This window comes from Plasmopara halstedii (genome assembly GCF_900000015.1).
Source record: "Plasmopara halstedii genome assembly, contig: Scaffold_671, whole genome shotgun sequence".
Classification (NCBI taxonomy): Eukaryota; Oomycota; class Peronosporomycetes; order Peronosporales; family Peronosporaceae; genus Plasmopara; species Plasmopara halstedii.
In genome coordinates, this window is record NW_020187588.1 from 69,684 (window position 1) to 84,032 (window position 14,349).

General features: G+C 48.3%; 1 protein-coding gene across 1 annotated transcript; it reads right to left on the reverse strand.

Annotated features, from left to right (window-relative positions):
* Window positions 1-1,444: 1,444 nt before the first annotated feature.
* On the reverse strand, window positions 1,445-1,751 carry PHALS_13584 (uncharacterized protein; the record flags this gene model as incomplete). The annotated part of the gene is made up of 2 exons (XM_024729372.1): window positions 1,445-1,635; window positions 1,694-1,751. The coding sequence occupies 2 exons, from the start codon at window positions 1,749-1,751 to the stop codon at window positions 1,445-1,447; spliced, it is 249 nt and encodes an 82-aa protein (XP_024579755.1).
* Between the last annotated feature and the right edge of the window lie 12,598 nt (window positions 1,752-14,349).

Consider the following 14,349-nt stretch of genomic DNA (forward strand, 5'->3'; position numbering starts at 1 on the left):
GCCGTTTCTGTGCCTTATGGAGGTCATTGGTGATTACACCACGTTTCTCAGGTGACAAGAAGTCAGAAAACGGACATGGGGCCCGCAAGGCGCGAGCAGGGCTCGTCTCAAGCCGCTGATGCGGCTCGCCTTCCTCGTCATTCCATTCGGAAAAAGAAGTGTCAGACTCGTAGCCGACCACCTCCACACCCCCAACGAGGTCATTTGTCACCGTTAGGGTGCGAGGAGCGCGACGCTCGGGATCATCGAGCCTAGGATTTACGCCGCGGAGACACGGTCCGACATGGCACCGTGTGCGGGAGATGAAGCTGGGCTCTGCCCGTGAGCGCTGTCGGAACCAGCGAGACTTGGAGATTTCGGTGTCATTGACATAGGGCTCATTGAGCACGGAAGTAGTTTTGTTCCAGCGCAGTGTCTAACGGACACACAAGCCTCGTTGAGGCAATAATTGATTGGAACTGTATCTTAATGGGGGGAGTGTAACGGAGTTACACATACCCCGAAAACAAGTGTGTGTGTCACACGAGATGAGCATGGTGTGACCACACCCAAACAAGAATATGGTACGGGGCTGGATAGTAGTTATACATGTATTCAGATTTACAATACATATTAGATCTATGCAATTAAAATTAGGCGGCTTTGCCGCAGATAAAAAAATAAAATCAGTTTTGAATTTAAACCGAAAAGTTAATTGGCCTTGGGTTAAGGCTATACTTACTCTTGGAGTAAGCGGATTGCGATCCGCTAAACTCGTACTTGTTCAGAGTATAGAACGAGAGGTCGATGACCTAACTTAGGCTTCCTCAAAGCGCAAAGCTACGGTAGCCCCGCTGCACTAGACGTGACCGATGCTGACGAGCAAGACGTACAACAGAATTTCACCATGCACGTTGAACAGCTGTACATCGCCAAAATTGGAGCAAGGGTATGTAAGATGATAAATTCTTGCGAAAGGGTATATACGTCATCAACAAGGAAGCATCGGAGCATTGGGGTCCTCGGAAGTACTCTACAACTAACCTTCAGCGACACACTACGAATAGGAACTACAGTGACTATGATGCATCCACCGCCCCTTAGGCGCAAATATAAGTGGGAAACAGTGAAGAGAAGGTAGTCCAAGGCATAGCAGCCGAAAAAATAACAGCAGCGAGCTTCATTCGGGCCAATTTAGCTTCCAAAAGGAACCACTGGTAATTGAACAACTCGACGATACACGATTTGGAGCCCACGAAAGAAATTTAGAGGCTGTAGCAAGGAGGTTAGGAAAGAAGTTTCATATTTACAGCTCATCCTAGGCTTCATACTTACCCGCGGCAATACCTAAATGTTCTGAAGAAATCCAAGAGAGTCGCTTTTTGAGAGAAGTACCGAAGTGAAGAGAATAGCTGAAACGTGGACAAGCGGCAAAAACGAGCTACTGGTAATCGACGGCCATAGATCACGAGCCCATCGCAATTAACAACGGAGTGGTAGCAATCGAGTAGCACGCAAACCGATCAACCCGCATCGTTTGACATATCTGGTCGACAATAGTTGCCAGAAGCGCGAATGTTGTCGCGATGCTAAGAAGAGTATGGAGCTCATCATCTGGAACTGTGCACGTGCTCGGGCTTGCTAGTAGAAATTTATCTGCCATTGGACAGGGGAATGTTGGAAATTGGGGACTCTAAAAAAAAGAATCGCGCACTTCGACAAGCTCCACAACCATCCAAAACTATCTCAGCAGAACCAAGCATCGACCACATGGATGAGGTCGATCAGTATAGGGTAAGATGTCGAGTAAACCATACAGCATATGCATAACAACTATCTGGGTACAACGCAATCGAGTCGTTTTTCAGCATGAAGACTAACAATCGAAGGACGTCTACATGAGTTCAGGGCTACCGGCGCCCAGAACGTGAATGGGACGCGTCTTCTACTCTGCAATACAAGAGTTAAAGAACAACCCCCCCAAGAGATATCCCCCACATAGAACAAGCTTCGCTCATCTCCGATATCCGAAGGTTCCAATGGTGATTACCAGGCTAAGAGTCAATAAGGTATCTAGTCGTCGTCTGCCACTCTCTTTGACTGGCCGTTACCATAGAGCAATCAAGGTCTTCCTATACTTATGCATTTACAGCTACACCTTTGGCCATGGCGTTAATTTATTCAAGCTTTTCGATGTAAGGATGAAAAGAAAGTTGGACCTGATAAGTAGGCAACGTGAATTCGGCAAAAAGGAAGATCGGAAAGTTTACTCACGGCGGGACTTGAACCCGCAATCTCTGCCTTAGGAGGGCAGCGCCGTATCCATTGGGCCACGCGAGCGTATAAATTATGGGTAGTTATTTAAGCGTAAAAATCATGCGTAGTAATTTTAATGTATACAAAATTTTTATTATATGCTCTACGTATTGTACTAATGGAATTGTTATATAAGATATTAAGTAAGTAGTTTCTGATTTGAGTCTATATTATTTGCTCATAACAAAAATATTTTGGTGAAATCGACCATCTTGACTAAGGTTAATGTTTGAGATTCGGTTTCACTTATTAGATGGCTCTCCCCGACTTGTGTGTCTTCTAACCTGACTACTATAGTCATCTTATTCTGTAAAAATGCTCATATAGCTTTATTCCAGCAAAAATGTAGAGTGGAAGTTGCATGCTACTTTTTGGAGAGGAAAACTAGCCATAAAGACCTAGTAAGCTGACAACTGGCTCGGCATCACCTACCCTTACAGTTTTCGTGCACGTCGCACTAATAGCTAGCTGTACAAAGTGCAGACGCACATAGTCTCTTACTCTACCATCAACAAATGAATACATACTTACTAAATAATTAACCACTCACTCAATTTCCTCCGTTTTATTTTTTTACCAAAATTTTGGGCAACATTCAGCTTGGGTAAACCTAACAAAGTGTTGGTAGCTTAAAATAGTGCCATATTCCTTTTTCGGTATAGGAGGAGAATGAGCAGTGCCGTCAAATTTTGTCTTACAACAGTGGTTGAGCTCGCACACCTGTAAAATAGAAGGTTGTCATAAATAAATAAGAAGCGCTTCTAACATAGAGGAGAAAAGCTTCCGTCCGAAGATTCGAGGCCAGTGAAGTGCTCGGGCCCGGGATTTCAAACTCAGTGAAGTAAGTTGTGTATGTCCGCTCCTAAGTGTCTACATCTTTTGCTGTGGTATGACAAGAAATTGACGGCACATCAAGCTAAGAGAAGAAAATTTTGGGCACGCTGATAGGCGCAACAGCGTAAAGTTCTGATGGGTAGCGTGAGTACGAATTTCGGTGGTTTATGTTTTTTCCATACCACGCTGTTTTATATACGCTACTGTAACAAAAGAAATCATTGAATGAACAGGTGCGGAAAAATGAGTTGTTGCACACTTGGATCTATCTGACATAGATAGGGTTGCCTTTTGCACCTTCTGCCACTTATCTCATGCATTCTGGTTAATCAAATTGAGGCTTTGAAGATTTACTTGGATTGTGTTGTTATCGAAGTGGTGAAATAATGAGTGAGTTAGATTAACAAACTTCTACGGAAGGATATCGTAGCTTCGTTCGCAGCGGGGCTGCCGTTGCTCTTTCTCTAAAAAGAAGTTTGGTTAAGGTTGGTGACATTCGTTCCATACTTAGAGCCAGTATGAGGATAGCGGATTGCAATCCGCTAACTCCAAGAATTTCCACAACCTTAACTCAAGGAAAGTACATTCTTACGTTCAGAATGTGAACTGAATTTCTTTTGTTTAAGTTGCGGCAGAGCCGTCCATATCTAAAACTATAGGCTTTCCCAATCAAATAATGAAACCTCATCAAAATGGATAACTCATAGCAGTCCATGTTAGTATGGTTGTTATTTTGGTGCTTGCACTAACTCATGAGTTATGGTGACTGGCCCAAGTGGGACCATCATGATGCTAAATCGAAAGCTGTGAGATCAATGCCCACTACGGATGGTTAGTGCGTGATGAACCTTTATGGTCAAGACTGCATATGTCTGTATATTAAAGTGTGTACTTGTTTTAGGTTCGCGCAAAGAATGAGTTGGAGTGTTCCACATACCTTAGGATGGGTTGGTAGCTTTAAAATCATGTTTATTATATTGCGTGGCTCGCAAGGCAGTTGAGCGTGGGCCCACACAATTGCGTCTAACATTAATACACTTACTTCTGCATTTGCACACACAAGCACACATCACTTCTACCTCTGCCCTTCTTATATCCTTTAGTCCAGCCACGTAGTGAATTCTCAATACGGTGTAGCTACACCATCTTGTGTGACGCACCCCTTCATACCAAGGTACGTGTAACCCGTTACACTCTCCCCCATCAAATTTGAGGATTCCCACAATTCACATTTAACAGTCGCCTCGTATGAGGCTTCGTGTCTAAGACACCGTTTCATCCCAAGAACCTTCTGCGCGCATTCTCTGCTCAAAGAGCTTTGTGTATAGGACACAAACGACACTTTGTCTTGCTGATTCGAAGAGCGCCCGCGGGCAGAATCCTTCTTCGTCTCCTCCACGCGGTGCAACTTCGGACAGCACAACCGCAGCTTCACGGGAAGCGCATCCCAAGCCCTCGGCAACCGAGCACCATGCACCGCGCCCGCCTCGGGCAATGGATTTTTTCGTCGAGGACTTGGAGGAAGTCGATTACGTGCGCCAGCGGCGCGACATGAGCCTTGCGGACACCGCGTTTGTTTTCCGACCTCTCGACTTCCGGGGGGGAATCACTACCAAGTGCCTCGAAGAGGTACAGGAGCAACAGCTGGAGGCTTTACGCATCCACGGCCGAAATAGACCCTCGTATAGAATACGGCTTTCGCTCAGCAGATTTTGCTACTGAAGCGAAAGACGCGATCACTCGATCGTTGGGCGTTTACGTAGTCGGGCCCCCGCCGCTACACAAGCTAAGCTTGACCAACGAGAAGCTCTCCGAGCTCGCTTCTTGGTAACTCAAGAAATTCCAATAGATAGGTAACGCGATCGACTTTGGGCTCAAAGATGAGGTGCTCCTGTACCCGCAACACCGACGATTCCTGTGGTGCTCGCCCCTGGCGATACCGCAGAAGCTCTTTGAGCAATGGGTGCAGCGACACCGGAAACTCTTCTCGCTGTCTAACTTAGAGCTGAGCCACAAGAACGTACACGTGCGCGAAGAACGCCAACTTCGGTTCAGATTTTACGCGCAACGCCGACTTCCTTCGTGTTGTCGCCCTGTGACGTATGGATTGATCCATCACGATCCCGCGAGCTCTGCGGGTGATTCTAAGACCACAGCAGCTCAGAGCCATAGATCGAGCTCAGCCCATGGCCTTTGGGGTTATTGACGAGAAGAGCGGGGCGTACGGCGACGCGCAACGTCATGATCCCTCTGATTATAACCGTCCACGACGTCTGGGTAGTCTTGCCGAAGTGTTACTTCAGACTTTCATGAGTTTCGGATTCTGGGTATCCCTATCACTTCACAAGATACTTAATTTTGACCCTGGCGACAACGTCGGCCCATAAGTCATTCCACGTGATGGTGGACACCACCGTTCTCGTCGAGAATAGGTGACGGCGGACGATGACGACTTGATTGATCGCCGTCCGGTGACTCGCGATGCTCTTCGAGCTCTTGAGGAAAGGGCCCACCGCGATCGGGACTCCGCTGAGCAAAATGCTGGGTCGCATACCGCTGTGCGGAAGAGCCAGAGAGTTTGGAGCACTTTGTGCACCAACTGCCTCACGTTGAGGACTACTGCGCTCTGTCAGAGCGGCTCCTAGCCGTCGGGCAGACGAACGCGCAAATGTGGAGCGCCTGGCGCTGTTGGAGATGGAGATCGTTGCACTCCGTGCTCAAAACCAGTTGCGGATCCAGCTTCTGGTTTGTTGAGTGCCTGCGAGCGCCGCCCCGGCGCCAACGCTTCCGCGTTCATTTGCGCTAGATCCATGTACGACTTGAACAAGCCCACATAAACGCCGGGTGGGTGCGCATCCTTCTCGAAAGGTTTGGCGAATATGCAAGGCTGCGCTTGGCCACGACCTTAAAAGGTCCGATAAAACGTGGACGGAGCTTTGTCTTAAAGACCGCAGAGATGAATGCGTAGGGAGCTTTTAATATTTAATAAATCAGATCTCCGATCTTAAAGTTTTCAATATCTTGCGCGCCCACCGTCTGCATGTCTTGGCTTTCAGCTATCGCATCGCGAACGTGTCGTAGGAAACTCAATCTGGACGACAGGAAATCATCGACTTCCTTACAGGGAGCTGACATCAGCCAGCCATTCGGCTATCCCCCCATGCCCTGAGCCATGAGATGGCAGCGTCAGCGAGACGCAAGCATTAACAAGCCCGCCCACGTAGAACGGCGTGTAACCGGTAGATGAATGCATTGCATTGTTCAGAGCAGACCCTACGAGTGGCAGTATGGCGCTTCAACTTTCCGGCGTCTCAGCGCAAACGCTGCGAAGAACATACGCAAATCACGCGCTCAGTCTGACAATCGGTCTGCGGATGGTCCGCTGTTGACATAGTCAACTTGGTGCCCAGCACCCTGGAGATTGTCGACCAAAACTTCCCAGCGAAGCAGTGGTCACTGTCAGCGACAACTGACCTTGAGAGTCCATGTTGTCGAAAGACACGATCCACAAACAGCGTCGCTGTACCGACACCATCGATATTGTTCAGCATAGCCGCAAGATGAGACATCTTCTCAAACAGTCGACAAAGACCAGGCCAAACAAAAAGTCCACCCGGAAGGTACCGGTAAACTAGCAAGCGGCGCCACCGTATTCAAATAGGGTTTTACCCTTTGACACGTCTCACAAGTGCGCACATAGGCGCTCGTCCATTTGTACAGCTTGAACCACCTGTGCTGTTAATTGACGGAGCTACAGATCTTCTCACGATCGAGATGACCACCGAGTGAGGTCATAGGGGATACGGTTCTTCAAATCCCCATCATGAAAATCACAATTCGTGGACTATACGTCGAATCGGTGCTTTAATACAGCAACCCGTTATTCAATAAATATCGGTGCAACCGTGCACGCAATTGTGCCGAAAATTTCTGGTCCGAGTTTCCAAACGCCTTGCTTTCAAGAGCCTGTTAAATGCACTACGCACATATCATCACCCGCATATGCGACGCGGATCAAATCCGTCCCGGATAACGTCATCGTCATGACATGAGCAAGCTCATAACTGTTGCCGGTGCATTTGACAGCCCTAGAAAAATCACCAGTCACTCCCTGAGCATGTCGCTCGGAGTACTCGCCGCTGGCAGCAGATTATCACTCGCTCTCAAGAGCAATAGATGATACCCATCGACCAAGTCGAGCGCACTGTTCTTTGTATATCCAACTAGAGAACATAGAATCCAAGTCTCACCTAAAGCAGCGTTCCACGCTATTGAAGTCAAGAAACTTGACACCGAGGTCCTCAAAATCATCGGCTTCGTGACACATGTCCCCGTCGCTAAGGATGGCATATGCCTGGTTAGGCGGTGTGAACACTCGTAAAAGCTGCAGCTTCAGCTCTGTCTATGATAAAAATGCCGCTTCAACCGAAGTGCCGCACGTCAGTGCCCATTCGCGTGCTCGACTTCGACCTTGGAGGTAGCTAGCGCCACGCGCTGTTGCTCTTACTGGAGCATGGCGGATGCTATAGCTATCTCGGCCTTCCTATTCCAGAGCAGGAAGTTTAGTGCTCACCATGAGCGGCCTGGTCGGAAGCAATCATCGTCGTCGACGGTGGCATCATGGACGCAGTCGACGCCAACATCTTTTGCTGTAGGTGCTTAAGCAGAGCATATCCATACGAGAACCAGTCTGGGTGCAGCTGATCTTAATCTGCTGCCTCCAAGAATACCCACAACCTTTATTTAAGGCAGATACACTCTTTCGTTCAAAATGTAAACTGCATTTCTTTTTTTTGCGGCAGAGCCTCCTACCTCTAAATCGTTAGGATTACCTAGTTAATTAGTAAAACCTAAGTAAATTGCATAACTACTGGCAGTCCAGCTACGTAGTTGCTTTTTGTTAAGGTGTAGTCATACCATTGTGTGATTACACCATCTTGTGTGACTCACCCTTTTATACCAGGGTACGTAAAAACCCATTACTTCGATCCTGCGCCCCTACACTTACAGTCATTACGTAATGTAACATTTTATTAGTGACTGCACCAATTCAAATGCAATATATATAAATAGGTGATTGCTAGACGGAAACGCTACAAGGGGAGACTATCCTGGTAAACGCCCAACCTCCACTTCGAAATGATTTTCGCGAGAAACTGAACCATGCTAATTTTTGAACCCACGCCCAATCGGTAAAAGCTCCCCATTTGATAACTGAGTCAATTTGTGTTCTAGCACAGCATTGCAAATCACAAGTATTCGAATGCAAAGAAACAAAGCATACACTCATAACTTGCGGCACACCATTGTCAACTTACCAAATTTCACGGCTGAATCTCCACAAAGGACCAGCTTGATGATAAAGCGTTTTGGTTCAATATGGCATGTGCGCTGTAATAGTTTTAGAAAAACGGGCCTAGAACCTGATATAAAACCAAAGCAATTATCGTGGTGTGTCTGCGGATTGAATTACGATGTCGTACTTACGGCGACATTGAGAAAAAAGCCAGCAGTAGATTATACGCAATTCACTTTTCTGCAATTTTCGATATTCAAGTACTTTTCTTCGCACGGTAACAAGCCTGTATGGAGGTATTTTAACTGGCTTAACTACGCGCTGTAGAGTTACGAAACAAGGATAGTTTTACTTCTACTGGTCCTGGTTAAGGCCTTGGTAAACCTGCCGGTCTATCAAACGTTCTACGTAAAAGTGTGCTTGTCGCGTAGTGCCGACTGATGAGGACTTTTCCCTGGAATAACTTTAATATTGTTACCACGACGACTCTCTCCAGAGGTCACGGCGTGTGTCTGATACTAAGGTGAATTAGATCACGCACTCGTTTTCAAGCTTGTCCATCGCGTTGCCTGGCTTGGGGCACCTCAGCGACTCAAAGCCGCGACACTGCTTTAGGGCAGAGAGTAGCTTAGCTACTGAGGACGGAAGAGACGTTACATCGTCTGCGACAAAGACCTTCGCATCCGATTGGCTCGAGAGAGCAGGGTCGTGATGCGACTTCAGTGAGCCCACATAGAACGCTGGATATGCTTGCGGATATTCAGGATGTAAATCAATACAATATTCGGTACAATTTAGTGCGGTCGATGCTTTGTCTTAAAGATTGTAGACACTATGTGTGGGTAGATTGTTTGCATTTGGTGAGGACTTTCGCTTCATGACATAGTCGTGTGTGTTCCACCCGCCTGCCTTTGACATTGGTGTTTTATTTTTGTTTTCAGAGTCACAGCCGTAGCGTCGCGCATCCTGCGCGTGACGCCCAATCTCCATGGATGAATCACGAGTTTATTGCGAGGTGTAATTCGGCTGGCTGATTTTTTTGGGAAGTCGAAAAGGGTTGACGGCCTCACCCCTATCAAAACGAAAGCCACAATTTGGTGGTGTCACAGGCATCCAGGGGGTTTATTAGCCCATTTATCAAAATGATGAAAGCTGTAGAGGCATACATTACGGTAATTAAATTTGCCTCGAAGAATGGAAACAATTCAGTCCAACAGGGGTGTCTTTCCGCGCAAGTGCCTAGAAGAATTTCTTCACAAAACTATTTTACGCACTATCGAATAGTTATATGCGAAACGGTCGGCAGTGAACATGTCTAATTGGTGCTTAGTAACCTTGATAGTGCTTGCCAAAATGTTGCTGTGAGACGCGAGAATTTATTCGCTTCAATGGCTCCTGGCAAGCCATGTCGGCGAAACACTCTGTCCAGGAACAGGTTGGCGGTATCAACTCCAGGTGGATCATACAAGATGATGTGATCACACAATGAGGTATTTTACACAGGATGGTGTGACCACACAATGATGTGGCCACACTTAAACAACTAGTCAGTACGTGGCTGGAACAGATTTAGGAAAACCTAAAGATTTAGATATTGGCGGCTATGCCACAAATAAAACCGAGAAATAAGATTTACATTTAATTGCCTTGGGCTATTCTTGTAGCTACTTTTGAAGTATGTGGATTGCATTGCACTACAATCGTACCAATTCTAAGTATAGAACGAAGGTCACCGACCTTAACAAAGCTTCTTCAAAGCGATAGAGCCACAGCAGCCCCGCTGCACTTGGTAGCACTTGTAGTCAATATACACCTGAGTCGCTACGACTGATCCTCTGTAAAATGGAGCATCTTTTCTATTTGGCCCAGGGCATGCAGCACAGGCTTTGTAACGGAGTTAAACAACCCTGGTATGAAAGAGTGGGCAAACAAGATGGTGTGACCGTACAAAGGTGTGAATTACACAAGTAGGTATAATCACACAATGGTGTGGCTACACCGTAACAAAAAGCCAGTACGTGACGGGACTGCCAGTAGCTATGCATATTAATCAGGTCTAACTATTAAAGTAAAAAACTTGTCTTTTTGATATAGGCGACACCGCCGCAAACAAAACCGATAAATACACATTCAATTCTAAACGAAAGAGTGCATTTGCCTTGATTGACGTTTTGGGTATACTTGGAGGTAGCGCATTGTGATTTGCTACAATCATACTGGTTATAGTATAGAGCGTAAGATCATTGACCTTTATACAGCTTCCTCTTAAAAAGGGGTTCGGCAGCCACGCTGCACTTGGTAGCACTCGTAGTCAATCTCCGCCTGAGTCGTTACACGTGATTTTCTGTGAGGATGAAGCAATTCTCCTATTTAGACCAGGGCATGCAGGACGGGCTTAAACGGTTGATGTACCTGCTTGGCCCTGAGAGCGTGCAGCACCTTGCTTCGCAAGGACCGGAAACGATAAGTGCGCGCCGAGAGGCGTTCTCGGACTATAAAACGAGAAGATATCGGCGCCGACTATGTCCATGATGCCACTGTCGGCGACGAATGGCTCCCCCAACCCAGGCCGCTCATGTTGAGCGCTAAGACCTTTAAAGGTACCGATGGAGAGAATCCCCTGCTATGTGTAGGAGAGGCCGAGACGGCTATGGCATCCGCCATACTCTAGACCGAGCAACAGCGCGTGGCGCTAGCTATCTTCAAGCTCGGGGTTGAGCGCGAGATTGGGCACTGACGTGCGGCATTTCAGTCTAAACGGCGTTTCCCTCCTGGATGGAGCTGAAGCTGCAGCTTCTACGAGTGTTCTCACCGCCAAACCAGGCATATTGCGTGCGATCGCGTTTTCTTGCCGCGCGAAAGGGCAAGAAGAACTGAGTGGACATTGTCCAGGAGTTGCGCACTCTAATTGCCGGCATGGCATCCCGGGCCGGTCACAGTGACCGTCTATATGTAATACCTCCGCACTGGCGAGGCCAGAATAGATGTCTTCCGTTGGCATCTGTCTTCTTTTGACGAAGCAGTGACTGTGGCATTGGATGCCAAATTCAACTTTAAGCTGGCACGACTTGGTAGGAATGTACACTATAGCAGCTCGTCGAGCAGGCCTGAGTCGATGGATCTCAGCTATGCTGAGGACGAGGAGGCAGAGTTTCGAGCTGCCTAGCAGAGTTTAAACACCCAACGGTGTTTTAGCTGTGAAGACACCCGTCACCTTCGAACGAGTTGTCCCTGCTCAAGGCGCGCCAAGGTTCATCGAACCGACGTCCCACTTCTCACTAATCTTCTGGTTTGTCGCGGGGAAACAGCCGCGGGGTGCCCTACTGGGAAAGAATTGAGTTTTGTTGAGCCTCAAAGAGGTAGGGGGCAGTACGGACCAGCTCCGGAGAGATTCGTGCTCCTGAATACGGAACGTGAATGCAAGCCGGGCTTGCTGTTTGTGAAAGCTAGAGTGATGGGCTACGAGATGTTAAGGAAGATCCATATCGACGATGGAAGGAAGTCAGCTGTATGCTGAGGCGCTGAAAGCGCGGTTGAGTAACACCGTCACTGTTTGCTGAGCGACCGGGACACGTGTCACTGTGCCGAGGATCCCTGTGGACCTCGGCGTCAAGTTTCTTGACTTCGATAGCGAGCTGAACGCTGCTTAAGCTTAGACTTGGATTCAAAGTGTGACATCATTTTTGGTATGACGTGGTTGGAATACCATGGGATATGGATCGATTGGAAGTCAAAGACCTTGGGCGCTAAGTCCACGTCTCCTTGTGGAGCTTTGGTGAGTCATGAACCCACTTCTACAAGAAAGTAGAAGCAGAAGCGCTATTGGCGCGGACGCTGGACCAGGATGGATAATGTACGGGATATCGGAGTATCCAAGTTGAACAACACCGAGGTGTATCGGACAAGAGTCCCGACCATGGCCCGAGGGGTGGCATGTAACCCACTGAGCACTGCTCAAGTTGCTGCATGCAAGAGTGGTATGGTCGGACAAGGTCCGAGGCATCCTAGGCGAGCACGTTATCCACTGGACGAAGACTGCGGATGTAGCAGCTCTTCGTTGGGTATTGTAAGTGACATCAAGGCTCCGATGAAGCGGGGAGTGGGGACACTGGACGGCGATGAGTGCGTGTCCGATTGGTGTTGATGAGATGTTAACCTCTACAGGGAGAAGACGGCGATGCCATCTGTTATTTGCAAGCCGTAGGGCGTCAACCCTGACCCAGGGTCTGTCTACCGTAGACGATAGCGCAACGGTATGACGGAGGAGGAAGACGGCGACGTTACTCTCGAGACTACTTCTGCGGTGGATCTTCTTGAGCTATACGAGATGTCCCTCGAAGAGCTCGGCGGAGCCTTGAGGGTGGGCGACTTGGCCAAAGTGGTCATCATACGACCGGAAGAGGAGATCATCTCGTCGTCGCTTCTGGATTAAGCTGTCGTAGAGGTCACCAAGAGGGTGCTGAACGCACGAAGTGGATGAAGAGTCTCTCGGACTCGTACTATCCTTTGGTGAAAGAATTCAAGACGTCGTCTTCAAAGACCCGCCGTTGGTCCCACCTCTGGACCGAGGTGTGCGTCATGATATCGACCTAGTTCCGCGAACCACATACTGCGTAACACGCCAATGTCCCTAGCCGAAGGAGCAGTGTGACGTCATTGACGCCTTCTTCTGTGTAACGCATTACGCAGGAATGGTGCGTGAGAGCAAGTCTCCCCATCCGACACCCATGTTTTGTGTACGGAAGACGAACGGCAAGTGGCGTATCGCTCACGCTTACAATAATGCTGCCATCATTCCGGCACAGACGCCGATTCCTAGAAAATATATTCTCCAGGACAACATGGTTGGATGTAAAAAGTACAGCACTCTCGACTGGACTTGATGGGTCTTATCAATTGCTTACGAGGGCGATTGATATTCTGTTGCCAGCGGTGAGTACTCCGAGCGGCATGTTCAAGGAGTGGCTGGTGATGCTCCAAGGGCCGTCAAATGCACCAGCAACATTTAATCGTCTTGTGAAACAGTTGTCCAGGCCTCACCGGGCGTATGGCACAGATATAGTTCGACGGCATCTTCGTCTACAGTCGTGTGGAGCACGAAAGGACAGATGAGGAAAACTACATCCTCCATTTTAAGAGCGGTGCGTGAGTGCATGCGCACGAACAAGCTGTATGCTAGCACCGGGAGGTATTTGACGGGGTCAAAGACAGACTTTTTCACGCACCAATACTGGCGTTGACAGACCCTGATCTTCCTTGCAGTGTCGTCTATGACGTTCCGGACTATGCTATCGACTGTCCACTGCTGCAAGCAGACGCGGGCGAAATTGAGTGATCGCGTTCGAATCTCGCCAGCTCAAGGCTGCAGAGAAGAACTACCCATTTCACGACACGAAAATACATGCGATGAAATATGCACTTGTCAAGTTCAGGCGGCTCCAAGCCGTTCGTGATCTACACAGATCATGCGACACTACGCACTGCGACTCGGTCGCCTCACCGTTTGCAGATGATGACCAGGAGGCTCTTCTTCTTCGCAAAGAGTAATTGCGATGCAAAGTGTAAGTCAGGAAAGCAAAATACTTTGGCTGACGCGTTGTCACGCAGACCAGGTTATGAGCTTGCTCATGTCACGACGGTGACGTCGTCCATGACGGATTTGATCCGCGCCGCGCACGCGAGTGATGATATGTGCGTAGCGCTGCGACATGCTCTCGGTAGCAAGGAGTTTGGGAATTCGGGCAAGAAGTTGTCGTCGTGACTGTGCTGCGCATGGTTTATTGATAACCGGTTGCTGTATTATAGCACCGCTTCGACGGACACGCCACGAATTGTGGTTCGTCATGATACAATATGCCTATGTGCAAAGGGTAAAACCCTCTTCGATTGCGGCGGCGCCGCTAGCCAGTTTACCGGTACCCTCC